Source organism: Lactuca sativa, chromosome 5 (assembly GCF_002870075.4).
Source record: "Lactuca sativa cultivar Salinas chromosome 5, Lsat_Salinas_v11, whole genome shotgun sequence".
NCBI classification, from domain to species: domain Eukaryota; kingdom Viridiplantae; phylum Streptophyta; class Magnoliopsida; order Asterales; family Asteraceae; genus Lactuca; species Lactuca sativa.
Window position 1 is genome coordinate 203,056,423 of NC_056627.2, and position 16,823 is coordinate 203,073,245.

General features: G+C 33.3%; 1 protein-coding gene across 1 annotated transcript; it reads left to right on the forward strand.

The window, feature by feature from the left end:
- Positions 1–13,789: 13,789 nt before the first annotated feature.
- LOC111918848 (beta-amyrin 28-monooxygenase) lies at positions 13,790–16,207 on the forward strand. Its single transcript, XM_023914462.3, has 3 exons — positions 13,790–14,883; positions 15,412–15,599; positions 15,706–16,207. The coding sequence occupies exons 1-3, from the start codon at positions 13,947–13,949 to the stop codon at positions 16,009–16,011; spliced, it is 1,431 nt and encodes a 476-aa protein (XP_023770230.1). The 5' UTR covers positions 13,790–13,946; the 3' UTR covers positions 16,012–16,207.
- Positions 16,208–16,823: the final 616 nt, after the last annotated feature.

Here is a 16,823-nt window from a genome sequence, read left to right on the forward strand (position 1 = left end):
TCAAATAAACCTGAACCTATGTATATATATATATATATATATATATATATATATATATATATATATATATATATATATATATATATATATATATATATATGGCTTAAGAATATGTGTCCGTTATGTACCGAAACTTATATATAAAACCCTTAAAACTATGTAGTTTTGATCCATATATATCCAAACTAATCATGGTATCTCGTTTACTATTATTCCTTAATCAAGTGACTTACTAAACCGATCAAGTTTATGTTTTTATTTTTTCTTTATTGTATCTGATAACTTAAAACATTAAAAGTCATGACCATTTAATCCGCCATACTAAATTTTAAATGAAAACTAATAGGATAAAAGATAAAAGAAGAACATTCAATAACTCAATCAAGCTTTTTACAAATTATTAGATATAGTTTTTTAATGGAAGGACAAAATGTTTGAGTTATATTCATTAAAAAGTATTGATTTTTTACATTCCCTAAAAAGTTCAATGATATTTTACAATAAAAACATATATAATTGATTTTTTTTCATTCCATAACTTAACTCAATTCAATGACATTCTATTAAAACAAAAGTAAGAAAAAATAAAAATGTAATTGTTTTCTTTACAACTATACAATTTAAAAAGTTATATACCTAAGCGTTATATATATATATATATATATATATATATATATATATATATATATATGTAAAGAGAGAGAGAGAGAGAGAGAGAGAGAGAGAGAGAGAGATGAGTATTATCTAAATATACATACATACGTATTTAATGTACGGAAATTGTTCATGTCTATTACACGGAACTTATTGGTGTCAATTTTAGGAAACAGATGTCGATTTTAAAGACTATTGTTTTGTTTCAAAGTTTTACTATAAATAGGTATTCTCTATAGATTTTAAAATAAGAAATTAAATATCACCCTACCTTCTATTCATATTTATCTTGTTATCTATATGTAATGATGATAAATATCATATTTAGATAATATTAATAATATTTTAATACATTTATCATCCTTTCAAATGGATAACAAGATAAATATGAAAATATTTAATTTCTCTTTTAAAATATATCATTTATACATAACTTTTAAAGACAATAGAGGTTTGAAAGAGAGCAATTTTACATAATAACAGATAAGGAAATGATTATGAAACTATTTGGAAAGTAAGATATGTGTGGAAAGTAAGGTAAAAACAGTTCATATTTTTTATAATTTAACGAAAAAAAAATTAGATATTTCAAAATTAATATTTGAGAAAAAAGATAAAAAAATATGCATCATTGACGTATATTTCTATTTGTATTTGTACATGCATATTAAAAAAAAATTTACATAGACACACGCGCATAGTTTTTTTTCAATTTTTTTTGGCAAATCTCTTAGATATACATACATATGTGAAATGTGGTGGAAAAATTGATATAGTTAAAAAGTTTATTGGTTCACTACATCAATTTAATTCATATATATATATATATATATATATATATATATATATATATATATATATATATATATATATATATATATATATATATATATATATATATATATATATATATATATATATATATATATATATATATATATATGTTCAGGTTCATTTGAGACCATTTTAATTTTGTGAGACAGTGAGACCAAATCTAAAAATAATTTTAAAATGCAAAATAAATTGAAAAATCCAAAAATTCTTTTTTTAAATATTATTTTCGGAACTTGAATTAACTAAAAAAATACAAAAAAATAAAAAAAAATCCCGTTTTTTTTTTAAAATACGTGAAATATTATAAATAGAATATTACACTGACATATTCTAAAATATAATTTTAAAATGCAAAATAAACGGAAAAATCTAAAAATTCTTTTTTTAAATATTATTTTCGGAACTTGAATTAACTAAAAAAAATAAAAATAATAATAAAAAAATCGTATTTTTTTTTTGAAAAATACGTGAAATATTCTAAATAGAATATTACACTGTACATATTCTAAAAATAATTTTAAAATGCAAAATAAATGGAAAAATAATAAAAATTCTTTTTTTAAATATTATTTTCGGAACTTGAATTAACTACAAAAAATTAAAAAAAATAAAAATAAATAAAAAAAATAAAAAAATGCGTCTCACAGTCTTACAAAATTAGGTCGTCTCACATGAACCTAACCCTATATATATATATATATATATATATATATATATATATATATATATATATATATATATATAAAATAGATTGTCGTATAAAATTAGATAATTGAGGTTTTTTTAATATAAAAATAAATGTGAGGTTTAAATAGTAAAACATACAGCACGAGAGATAATTTGAGAAAAGATTTAAACAAGTAAAAACGTTTTGGAAAACCTTCTATGGTATTATACTTGGTAAAACAACTGAAAGTGTGATAAATCCTTGTGCATGCGGGTTATTAATCACATATGATTGATATGATAACTGACATGTTTTAACTTGTATTCCCCCCATAAAAGCATGTAAAAACATTTAAAATGTTAATTCAGGGGTATGAACTCACCTGTTGTAAGTGGATCGGGCGGAGGTGCCGGTTGGGTGCTCGGTGTCAAGTGAAGACTTGAACACACTTAGTGACCTATTAACATATGATGACATATGTTTACATACAATTAGTAATTATAATACTAATTAAACACGTAAACGCATCCTAATGTGTGGAAAACACTTTGGTCAAGTGCTAGGGGCTATTGGGTTGCAAATAAGGGAGTGTATGGCCTAGATAGGGAGTTTACTCTTCAAGAGTAAACTCTTTATAGAGTTTACGGCCCTAAGACCATATCCCCATGAGTTTACGGACGTAAAATCATGGGTGGTTTGTTCTTTTATGCTTCAAGGTCTTATCTCACTCATAGAAGCATGCTAGAGTCGAATCAAAGGCTAAGGAAGTTATTGGAGCTCAAAATGGACACAATAGGGAGTTTACGGTTCATTGACCACTCCTTGAGGAGTTTACGGCCGTAAACACATGAGTTTATGGTCATAAACTCATGTTTTTCCATTTCTTTTGTTGTTTGGTGGTTCTAACTCATGCACGCAAGGTTCTAGTCACTTACATGAGCATAGGAAGGCGTTAAAGGCACTTAAACACCTTAGAAAGGTCTTTACGGTCTATGAAGATGTTCTTGGGGAGTTTAATACCTTAAACACATGAGTTTACGGCAGTAAACTCATGTTAGTCCATGAATCATGTGTTTTGGTGCATCAAATGAAGGATTACAAGGCTCTAGGCACTCATGGAAGCTTTTGGAGGTGTTTGAGGGGTAGTTTAACACCCAAAAAGGTATTTGTGGTCCTTGAAGATGGGTTTACGGTCTAAGAATGTTCTTAGACTGTAAACTCATGTTCTTGGGGTAGTTTAAACCCATTTGTTACGATTTTGGTGTTCTAAGTCCTTTCATGCAAGCCTCTAAGTCATTGCTAAGCATTATAAGTGGTTCGGAAGGGTTTTTGGGCACCAAAACCCTCTTTCAAGGTGTTTACGGTTTTGGGATGCTCCCAAGACCGTAAACTCTTGTTCTTGGGGTTTTTGGATGTTTAAGCCACGAATTTTCAAGCTAGATGAGACAAACAACAAGCTAGGAAGGTTAACTTACCGATTTGAAGCTTGAAGGGGGCATTTTTAACCAAAACCCGATTTGTAGAGAGAGAAAGTGTCTAAGGTGGGAAAAAGGTGGGGATGAAACCCACTCAACCCTTATATAGGGTGGAGTTTATGGCCTGGTTGGGGGTTCACCCCACACCAACCGCGAACATGGTTTTTCACGACTACCATTAAACACAGCAACATTTTAAAATTATACCTCCTTAATTTTGGTTCGCTTGACGAATGTTATTTAAAATATTCCAACGGGTTTAAATCCGGTCAAAAATATTTTTGGGATAAATTTGGCTAATTTATGACGTGCTTAATTTCGACGTTAAAACTAACGGAAATTTTTGGGTTGTCACAATTCAAGGCCCAAACATGTCCCAATCTTCCAAATAGGGCCCAAACCCTTACATGGGCCTTACCCTAAGGCCCACTAGTTTTTCCTAGTCCAAACACTTGTATTCAGATGGCCCAACAAGTTCCCAAGCATCCAAGCCGAAAGAATGAACCAAAATCAAAGCCCAAAATGCAAAACCCAAATAGACCGAGTACGCGGGGCATACTCAGCTGTACGCTAAGCCTACATGCCTTAGGGCTTGAAGGTTGCACATACTGGCTTGTACGCCCAACTTAGTCCACCTGTTCAGCCACCTTTCACATTCAACCCTTAATCCCTTAAGACATTTCTCAAAAGCGTAGATTCGACTTCCTTGAGTTGGATTATCACGTAAAGTTACTAACTTTACGTTCATGCATGGCTAAATGAAGCTCTTAAAGCTCAAGAGGACTTAATAAGTGACTTAATGCATGCATGTGACAAAAAATCCCATAAAGCTGGCACCTTTATGCTATAGGAGTCCATAACAAGCTCATATAAAAAAGAATAAGTCTTTAAAACAACCCAACTCCTCAAACCAACCCAAAAGGGACCAAAAGCATAAAAACAAATAAATGAAGAGATCTAATCATGGAGATGAGAAAGTTCAAACTTGATACCTCAATAAGCTTGCAACAAGGGTGATGATTCTGGATCTGTAACCTTCTCACAAATCAAAGAACCTTCCAACTTCTATAATTCCTTCACAAGGAGCAAAACAACCACCAAAATATTCTTAAGAACTCAAATGCACAACAATAGAGGCTAAGGGATGATTTCTAGGGTTTTTGAGGCTTAGAGGCTGGTAAAGAGGCTAGCCCTAATGACTTAAGGTGTTTATATAGGGTGCAACACCCTAAATTAGGGTTTTATTAAGTCTCACGTACTCCCCGCATACGTATCTGGAGTTTCGATACCACCTCGCATCAGTACGCTAAGCGTACCATGTGATATGCCCCACGTACTCTCTTCATAGCTTATACGCTAAGCATAACATGTGGTACGCCCCGCGTACTACATAAGGACAAAAATGAAACTTTTAAAATAACAAAGGGCAATAATGAAACATACAAAGATTCAAGTGTTACATATTAACACCTACTCTTTCAGTAACTCTCGATTTTTTTAATCGACTTCCTCCTCGCCAATCAGTTTCTTTAACGATTCCTTCTGTATTTCTTCATCTCAGGATGCCACATTTCTTTCTTAGACGCTTCATTGTACATCTTAAATATTTCCTCCAAAATACCTTTGGCAGTAAGTATCTTAGCCTCCTTGGTCATCTCCTCAATCTTATCCTCCAATTCCCCAAACATCTCAACCATCTTCTTCAATTCCTCATCCTTTTCTTCAAGATCCTCGTTCTTTTTCTTAATTCTCGCTCCTTCGCCTACAATGTAGAATCCATTTGTTGTTCAAAGCCTAATTTTTTTAAGTGGTAGACTACAATGAAAAAAAGTAAGGTTTTGTGGCAAACAATGGAATTTATAGAATAAGGAACCACTCACATTTTGAGTTAGATTTATTAGGTTTTTTCTAATCTCCATCAAGGTTAGTCCAAGAAAAACATCATGGGAAGAGCTGGGAATGAGCTTTCTCTTCTTAGATTCAGGTCTGTGAGGCTTCATCGTCATTGGTTTTTTAGAAGATGGAGGAGGTAGCTTGTCATTCTTTATTGGAGAACCAAAGGCCAAGAACTCATTAACACTAAAGCAAGAAAAAGTAGACCCACGACGAGTAACCTCATAACCTACTAGGAAAACTTTAACGGTTAGGATTCCAAAACAATATAAAGAAAACTTCATAGATCTTACCAGTTGACATCTTGGAAGATGCAAGCTCTTGGATGGAAAATGGATCAATAGCATCCCCTCAAGAAATTTGTTCCCTAAGACAATTTCAGAAAATTACGGACTCTTTCCTTCCTATTCACAAAGTGGGAATAAATCCTCAAACTATGGCACTATTTTGAAACAAAGAAAGAGAGTTAGTAGGCACACACTAAAAAACCTTTAATATTAAATGAAAACGAAATTCCTACCCTCAATAACCCAGTCAACATGCAAAGTGTGTTCATCAACTAGAAATTGCCTATTAAGAAAGAAATACTTCTTTTACCACCCAACACTAGGACACAACATATTGAGAAATAGATGTTGTTTCCCAAGTTTTATTTTTAAAAACGACACGAGAAGAACCAAAGTTTTGAAGGTCACAAACACTGGCCATAGTAGGGAGACCAAGAATTAGATTCTCATATTCGTTAAGATGATCAAAATCCAATACAGTGGGGCAAAACCATTGGCATGATCTGGGCATATGGAAATCTACACATCTCAAAAAATTCTGAGATTAAAGGGGGGTAAAGGAAAAGAAAGACCAATATCAAAAGGAAGATATTAAAAAGGTCTGTGAGGCTTCATCGTCATTGGTTTCTTAGAAGATGGAGGAGGTAGCTTGTCATTCTTTATTGGAGAACCAAAGGCCAAGAACTCATTAACACTAAAGCAAGAAAACGTAGACCCACGACGAGTAACCTCATAACCTACTAGGAAAACTTTAACGGTTAGGATTCCAAAACAATATAAAGAAAACTTCATAGATCTTACCAGTTAACATCTTGGAAGATGCAAGCTCTTGGATGGAAAATGGATCAATAGCATCCCCTCAAGAAATTTGTTCCCTAAGACAATTTCAGAAAATTATGGACTCTTTCCTTCCTATCTTCACAAAGTGGGAATAAATCCTCAAACTATGGCACTATATTGAAACAAAGAAAGAGAGTTAGTAGGCACACACTAAAAAACCTTTAATATTAAATGAAAACGAAATTCCTACCCTTAATAACCCAGTCAACATGCAAAGTGTGTTCATCAACTAGAAATTGCCTATTAAGAAAGAAATACTTCTTTTACCACCCAACACTAGGACACAACGTATTGAGAAATAGATGTTGTTTCCCAAGTTTTATTTTTAAAAATGACACGAGAAGAACCAAAGTTTTGAAGGTCACAAACACTGGCCATAGTAGGGAGACCAAGAATTAGATTCTCATATTCGTTAAGATGATCAAAATCCAATACAGTGGGGCAAAACCATTGGCATGATCTGGGCATATGGAAATCTACTCATCTCAAAAAATTCTGAGATTAAAGGGGGGTAAAGGAAAAGGAAGATAATAAAAATAAACCTAAGAGATTGATACAAAATCAGGTTTTAGCTTTGCATTAAATGGTTTGAACACTGTTTGTGAAGGGAATATTCCTTCAGAATTGAGGGACTCTATTTTCTCATTTAAAAAACTAACTTACCACGAAAAATAATTCTCGAATCTTTAAAATCTTCATGGATAAAACCCTGGGTATCAGACTTCCCTATAGTTAGATCTTCATCCATGATCTAAATAAAAAAGAAAAAGGGAAGAAGAAGATATACCCAAACATGATTCATCGATGGTGAAAGAATAGCAAGACCACAAAGTCAATTGATAAATGGAACACTCCTAGCTGAATAGGTGAAAACAAAGTCAAAATTCTTGGGAATTTGAAAAGACATCCTGACTCTTCGGCGTCTAACAACTAATAATTCCAAGCATAGAAATCTTCAATCCCCTAGGACCCTCGATTGAAGATTTTTAAGGCAATTTTATGAGCAAAATTTTCATTTTAGCATTTTATATATATCATGAACTTGTACTAAAATATTTGGCAAGCCCAAGATCTTGAATTAAAATATATCTTGGACTGCCATCGTGTTTTCTGTAAAATGTTATGCAAGAACTATAAACTAGACTAGAAATGAGCATACCAAGTCAAAAGCATATGGTCAAAAGCCTTGTGAATGTTGGATCACACATGGATCAAGGGAGATCCCTAGAATGTCAGAATATTTGTTATTATCACTATGTATAAAAGCCTAGTTGGCCATCAATCGCACACACTCTGACTTCTACTTTTAATCTCATTCTCTCGAAACTATGCACTTTTACATTCAAATCAAGTTCTAAGGCAAGTGATTTTATCACATCCCGATGTTTTATATCAGAGATCTAAAATGATTAAGGGTTTTCCTCATATATCATTGTGTTATTGCACTTATTTTCACTAATTTACTGTTGTTTGATCGATAACAACATTTTCTATTATTTACTTTCTTGTTAATCTGATTTCATTGTCAAAACTACTAAGATGTTTTGTTTTGTGGTATTTTGGTATCTTTTTCAGTATTTTGGGATATTTTAAACAAAAGTAGTTGTTAACTTCCTTTAACACTATTTTGGTTCCAATACGCTTATTTAAATAACAAAATAATACACTTCTAATAATTTCCTAAATACCACTATTTTCTTCCCTAGGTATAACCAAGATCTTAGGCGCATTTAAAGATCTTAATTAAGCACCTCAATTTTACATATCTTATTTTAAACATCAAACTACGCTTAATAATTTAGTTTAACGAATTTCGACCAACACCATATATATATATATATATATATATATATATATATATATATATATATATATATAGGTGTTCAAGGTTCGGTCTGAAACCATGAAACTGACCAAAATTTTCAAAGCCGTAATGAACGGTTTGGATTAAGGTTTCAAAAATTTCAAGGTTACGGTTTTGCTTGCGGCTTCAAACTTTCGAAGCTATAATGAAAGGTTTGATTTACGGTTTCAAAATTTTCAAGTCGTATAAACGAAAATAGAAACCCAAGCTTTGTGTTGTGAGTGAAGCCTGTCCCTCGTTTGAATCGTTTCCCTCCAGGCCTCCATAGTCCACCGGTTTGCAATCTAATGGGCTCGACCCAAATGGGCCTAAAAAACGCAAATGATGAAAAAGTCGGAGCCAAACCGTTAGTAACACATTGGTTTGGTTCGGTTTTAATTTTCAATGGTTTGGTTTCGATTTTTGATTGACACAAACAATTACTAACGACTTGGCTTCGGTTTGTCATAAAAACCGAATATAACCGTATCGTGAACATATATATATATATATATATATATATATATATATATATATATAGACACACACACACACTCACTAGAATTTATATATATATATATATATATATATATATATATATATATATATATATATATATATATATATATATAGACACACACACACACACACATTCACTAGAATTTAACATCCAAAAGCATATATTTATATCACAATTAACTATATTATAAAGCCATAGACATAACAATTGAGTAGTAAAAGGTAGGGCTGACAAAATTGTACCATGAACAACCAACCAACATGTTACCAACCGAACCAAGAAAATTGGTAGCTAACATTTTTGGTTGGTATTACCGTACCAATTGAACAATGTTGGTACGGTAATGGTATAAAAGTTAGAATATCATGGTAATATTGTACCAACCAATTCATTTATTATATATATATATATATATATATATATATATATATATACGAAATCGTATATTTCAATTGCTAATTGTGTTTAGTGTTTATACAATTCGTTTTGTCGCATTAGTTAATAGTTATTATCACGTTAAAACACAAAATGAAAACGTTACTTTAGCGTTAGCTCAATAGAATTCTTTTGTAAACTAAAAGAACAACGTAACTATTTTCTATATTAAACGTCAAAATTACTCAATGTCTTTGCTTATTTTTAAATCTTAAAATAGAAAATTAAAAGAAGTTGGTATATACCATTACCAATTTGTACCAACCAATCTTGTTGGTAGCCAACTATACTAGTACCAAGTTATTTGGTACGGTACCGGTAACAATTTTTTGTTACCAATTATAGTTGGTACGGTACATGTGTGACATCCCCATTTTTACGGCCAGAAAAGACCGATTTTGTTTATGCTTTATAAAAATCATAGTACTTCTTTTAATAAACATGTTGCGCAATTTGTTCCCAGAAAAAAAACATGATAAATACGTTATTAAAACATTTTCGAAGAAACGTATTTTATTCATTTTAAAACGTTTGGGATTTCATCGTTAATACAGAAACATAAGCATAAACAGAACTTACAATTATTTACACTAGCGATCTACATCTCTTTAAATCTCTCAGTGTAATGTCACTTCATATCAACACCTGTGATATAAATAAACTTAGTGGGTCAGGTTGGGAAACCTGGTGAGCACATAGGGTTTTCAACCCACAATAATATAATTATTATTTTTGAACATCAAACAATCAACCCAATTACCCATTCCCGTTATCCTCACATTACGTCCCTAAAACATCTAACACAAGGGACCTAGTCTAATGACTATCATTGGGATGGACACTACTGCTAAGGGGATTCCTTGGCAATGAAAGTCCTAAAGGCAACCATATGGGGGATGGAGTACACCTGGTATGCACAAAGTTCACACAGTTCGAATAAACACATAGTTCGAATAAACACATACAGGCTGCGAGCCTGCTAGTGTTCCACTGGACTGTCTAGAATAGTTCGTGGTCGTCATCTATACTCCGCTAGATGACTAGATCATCAAGAACATCTATAACGAGGCCTCTCATTATTTTATTTTGTCACACAACAATTATTACATCTACCCATGTTTTACCCAACACATTTTGTAGATATAAAATACATATACAGTTTAAATCATTGAAAACATGTATAAAACGTTCATCCGGCATAGATAGCAAGTATACAGATAATATACACACACAACACGTAATTTATATAAAATACTTCATATCTATGTGTAAGCTGAAAGTAACTATGCACTCACCTGAAAGGTGGTGACTCAGCACTCGGACAACGTTTCGATACTCTCAAAACGATTTTCCTTCGATAAAACCTAGTACTAATATCACTAGGGTTTAATCTAACGATAACCGCGGCAAATTAATTAGTCTGACTATTATTGAGCGTTAATAACACTCAATATAACTTATAATATTAGCCCAAATAATTATTTTAAGGACCTAATAACATTCCTATAATTATTTGAAAGCTATATAAAAAATTGCGTAAGCGTAGCACACTTACAGTGAATTTTATCGAAAACCGGAACTTAATTGGAGTAGCATTTCGAAACCTAAAGGCTCTTTTTCTCGGGACTCCGGGAGCCTCGGGGCTTCCCTCGGGAGCTAAGGGGTTTAACTAGGGCTTAGGGGGGGTTTAGATGAGCTAGAGAAAGAAACTAGTGAGAGAAAGATATGAGAAATGTGTGTGAAATCTGGAGCACTTCGCACCTCTATATAAAGTGCCAGGCTTTGGTCATTACGCTGGGCGTAGTCCTCGGATAAGAATGCCAGCTTCGCACCAGCTGGCTCACACCCTTTCTCGGACCCGAACAAGATCAAGTACGCTGGGCGTACCCAGCTTTGGACGCGGGGCGTAATCGAGACTTCGTGGCGATCATCGGATGCGAGGTGTGATCAGCAAGCAACGGTCAGGATTTTGCCACGTCATCAATAGAGCAACAGGCTTTGCAAATTTGACTACAAACTTTAAAAATTCGTAACTTTCGCATACGAGCTCCGTTTTCGACGTTCTTTATATCCACGCGAAGGCGGTAACCTACTTTACAACTTTCGTTTAGACTCCGTCGGCTAATTTTGAATTGATTTTAAATTTTATATTATTAACGGGCCGGGACAGGATTGGTCCGTTAAATCCTCATAACTTCTTAATCCGACATCCGTTTTCGCCCATCTTTTTCTCGTTATGCTACTCTTAACGAGATCTTCGATTCTCGTTCAGGTCGTGTCGGCTAAAAACCGCTCGATCTAATATTCGAATTTCGGGTTGTACACTGCTAGCTCGAAACTTCGAAAAATCATAACTTCTTCATACGAAGTCAGATTTGGGCGTTCTTTTTATCGATGTTCTTAGTTTGACATATTCTACAACTTTCGTTTAGATCACTAAGGCTAAATCTTGCTCTATCGTAAATTCACTATTTACGCTTCCCGGTGTCATGCCGGTTCCGTCGCGAAACTTCGATGGGTCATAACTTCTTCGTTATAACTCGGATTTCGGCGTTCTTTATATGTACGGAAACCTTGTGACATATTCTACAACTTGGTTAAGATTATTTATTATAAATAATCTTTTGTCGAAAAGTCATTTTCGACCCCTATTGCCTCTAATTTGACTAGCCTGGATTTGCGGGCGTTACAACACGATTTAAAGAAAAATGAATTGGTACTGTACCGCTTCCACCTCTAGTAAAAGGTTTCCAAGTTGAAAAGATAGCTAGGCGTCAGAATGGAGATTGGTGTCTGGTGTGCGTCAAAATCGTGTCTGGTAGTCATGTGCGTCATTGGCTTTCAAGTTGTATAAACTTCGAATAACTTAATCGATCGTGCTCTTCAACCTTGTTTTTGAAGAAACGACCGAATGTGATCTGGCCTATAAATTGGTATACAACCGGTTGTGGTCGTTGTTGAATTGGTATTCAACCGCCTGGTTTACACCATGGTTGCAAAATCTGTAATCGGTGGACTAACGATTAGGGATGTTCAAAAATATCCACATCCGAAAATCCGAAATCCTGAACTGAAATTATCCGAAATTTCGGATATCCGTTATTTCGGATTCGGATACGGATAGTGGATTTATGAATTTTCGGATATTTTGGATATCCGATATCCGAAAATTATTTTCTATTAATATTTTTAATTTATTTATTATAAGAAAATGGGATTACAAAGACTTTGTTAGTGACTTATGGTTTGTGTGTTACGTGTTTTTTGTTTTGTTTATGTATATCTTTAGTAGATGAATATGTATTCTGTTTGTTTGACTGTGAAACTGTTTTGGCAAATGAATGTTGGATTATTATTATTTAATTATTGGAATGATTGAGTGTTGTTTAAAAAAATTAAAGAAAACAATAATGCGTTTTAGATGGGAGTGTGATATTTGAATGTGTTTTATGTCATTGTGAAGTTCTTTTGCATAATAACTGGATTTTGGTTAAACACTTTTATACGTTAATATTTAATAGTCAATTATCGCAATATATTTGGTTTCAAAAACAAATACAACAAAGTAATAGTTTGATCTTGATTTTGCATTTAACTAGCAGCAGCGTATGAGAGTTTGTCGCTATTAGCTGTTTAAAAGTTAAAATTTCAATTGTAAATTTAGTTTGTTGCATAATATGTATTCAATAGATTTTATAAGAAAATAATAATTTTTTCGGATATCCGGTTTCAGTATCCGCATCCGTATCCGAAATTTCGGATATCCAAAATTCGGATATCTGAAATTTCGGATACGGATACGCATATTGATATTAACTATCCGAAATTTTCGGATATCCGGTTTTAAACACCCCTACTAATGATTATGGATTAATCGGCTAGGCGAAGATTAATCGAGGACCATTAATTATTAAGAAAATGATTCAAAAATTTATAAATCCAATTTTATTCCTACAAAAAAAGCGATTAGTCGGCGATTAGGTTCGATTAGGTCCGACTTTGACTGCGATGACCAAACCGGATTAGGTACGATTAAGTCCGATTAAACCTGATTAGGTCTGATTAATTCCGACTTTGACATGCATTGATCAAACCCGATTAGCACTAAATCTCATCGGTGGAGGTCCGATTAGCGATTAATCGCCGATTAGGTCGATTTCTGCAACATTGTTTACACCTGGTTTTAAAACATTACTGCAGAACCTGAATGGCCATAACATTAATTTTATATTGGTACATTTTTCATGGTTTTTAAACTAATAAAAGAAAAAAAATGTTTTTTTTTTTTTTTTTTCTAAAACCAAGTTGGTTTACAAGATAGTAAAAACAGGGACTTTAATTAACGGGAACACTACTTAGTTTATCTTGGACATGAAATTTACCTACAGAGTGTAAAAAAAAACCTGGAATTCATCATTTATGAACTCTTATCTATATATACTGCTTTAGCTTACCCTCGTAAAACACCCAACTCAAAGACAACTCAACAAGTTCAATAATGGATATCTTCTATGCTTCTCTTCTATCTCTGTTTGTGGTCGTCATCTCATGCTCCCTTCGTTTTGGTTTCTTTATATCTAAGTTGGCTGTAGATACAAAACTCCCACCTGGCGGAAGAGGTTGGCCGGTGATCGGTGAAACAATAGAGTTTGTCACCGCCGGTAGGAAGGGCCACCCTGAAAAGTTCATCGTCGATCGCATGACTAAATTCTCGCGTCATGTCTTCAGGACCTCTCTGATGCTAGAGGATGCTGCAGTGTTCTGTGGGCCCGAAGGTAACAAGTTCTTGTTTTCAAATGATAACAAACTTGTTCAGTTTTGGGTGCCTGCTTCGGTAAAGAAGATTATCCCTTCTGTGAAAGGACTCCAAAACGAAAAGACAGTACCCAAGATGATTCGTAACCTTTTCAAGCCTGAAGCTCTACGGGAATATGTTCCAATTATGGACATGGTGGCACAGAAACACTTTGAAACAGGATGGGAAGGCAACGACCAGATTTTGACTCATAAACTCACCAAAAACTTCACTTTTCTTGTTGCATGCAAAATCTTCTTCGGTATCGATGAACCCGAATGGGTCAACAAACTATCAGTCCCGTTCGAAAGACTTGCTCCAGGGCTTTTCTCCATCCCCATAAACCTTCCGGGAACACTGTTCCGTAGAGCAATAAATGCAGGCACCTTCATCAGGAAAGAACTCACTGCAATAGTAAAGAAAAGGAAGAGTGATTTGGCCGATGGGAAAGCTTCGCCTACACAAGATATTTTGTCGTTGATGCTTTGTGATGACTATGGAAGATTAATGACAGACAGTGAAGTCGCTGACGTTATCATGGGGATGATAATCGGTGGCTATGACAGTACAAGCTCAACGTGTACTTTCATTGTTAAGTATCTCGCCGAGTTGCCTGAGATTTACGAGGGAGTCTACAAAGGTATTGAAATTAATAAAGGAAAAGAATCACTTTATTTTTCATCAAAACGTGAGCATATCTTGCATAGTTTATTTATGTTCTTTATTCAATATTTTTTTTCCCTAAAAGCTTTTTCAAATTCAAATGAGTTAGCAAGATAATATAGAAAGTTAACATCTTTTAATGAATTTCTCTAAGTCTTTATCTACGTACGTTGTATGGATATTGAGTTTTGAACCTATAAATATAAAGACTGCATGATGTAAACTAATAAGATGAGGAAATCGTTAGTGAGACGTTAGCTTTACAATATGACTCCAAAGTTTGTCATTGAAAACTCAAAATTCTATATTAATTTTTATCATTATCCGATATAAACATATATAAATTTTAGTTAACGACACACATATTGATTTTAATAAAAGTTTTTGTCTCACCACAACTATGAAGTTGTTTTAGATAGTTTACGACTACATAAAAGGAACCTGACCACTAAAATAATCGGAATAAGAATTTTTAATTGTTTATAATTACTTTTGGTAAATGCAGAACAAACAGAAATAGCAAAATCTAAAAAATCAACAGAATTGTTAAATTGGGAGGATTTGTCAAAGATGAAATACTCTTGGAATGTGGCATGTGAAGTTCTTAGATTAGTTCCACCAACCCAAGGTACGTTTAGAGAAGCGATTTCTGATTTCACATACAAGGGCTATTCAATTCCAAAGGGTTGGAAGGTAAGTTACAAAGATTCATTACTTAACACTTTAATAAATAACTCCTTGGTGAATAGGTTAATTTCTTACTCTTTAATAAATATTGGTTCTTTAATATATATTGCAGTTGTATTGGAGTACCAACTCGACACATAAAAACCCTGATTTCTTTCATGAACCTAAAAAGTTTGATCCATCAAGATTTGATAGTAACGTGCCAATTACACCATATACATACGTACCATTTGGAGGAGGGGCTCATTTGTGTCCTGGAAAAGAATTTGCGCGACTAGAAATACTTGTGTTTATACATCATCTAGTGAGGAGATTCAAGTTGAAGAAAGTAATTCCGAACGAGGATGTTATTTTCAATCAAGTTCAGCCTAAGCTTGCCAAAGGACTTCCGATTCACCTGCATCCTCATAAACCTTGAAATTGAAATTCTTCATTATAGAAAAATGGAGATGGTGCAAAACAATGCCTTAAATAAAATTAATATCACAAGTAATGTTTTTTTCAAAAAAGTTTTCCTGAATCTCATAGTGTGTAATGCTGAATTTTTTTTTTCTTTTCATGTAATTCCTCTTGGAGTTGAGTATATAAACGAAGTCGTTTCCAAACCATCAAATTATGTGGTTTTTCCCATCCAACTATAACATATTATTCAAGTAAAAATTGTTGGTTTATTGCCCTTTATGACCCTTTATGCAGAAAAATGATTCTATTTTCGTGTGTGAGCAGTTGCAGTCACATTTTTTAACATTCAAAACTTATTCATTTAAAACTAGACAATACTCATGGACTTTTACAACTACTACATTTAACATGTTAGAAATATGGATTTAATGACACTTGGAAATCTAAGAATCGTGATTATCACTATCAAATCAAAGTATTTGGGTGGTACTCCCAAATCCCCAATTGGATAAGACTCAGAAAATTCAGAGAGAAAGAAAGAGAATGAGAGTGTATAATTTCGTGAGAACTAGAAAAAGAGACCAAAAACTAACTTTTAGATCCTTGTCTAAAAACTGTCATATGACAGTTTAAAACTGTCATATGACAGTTTAAAACTCTCACAAAACCACCAAAACGGTCATAAAAACGGGTATTTTGAATAAAAATCAAAATGGGTCAATTCTCTAAAACTCGGATTTTCAAGTCTCTAAAAATTGTCGATCCCAGCTAGGGGCTCTGCCCCTTGGACCTCACTCCCAGGGGCGCTGCCCCCGGACCCCCTTTCGT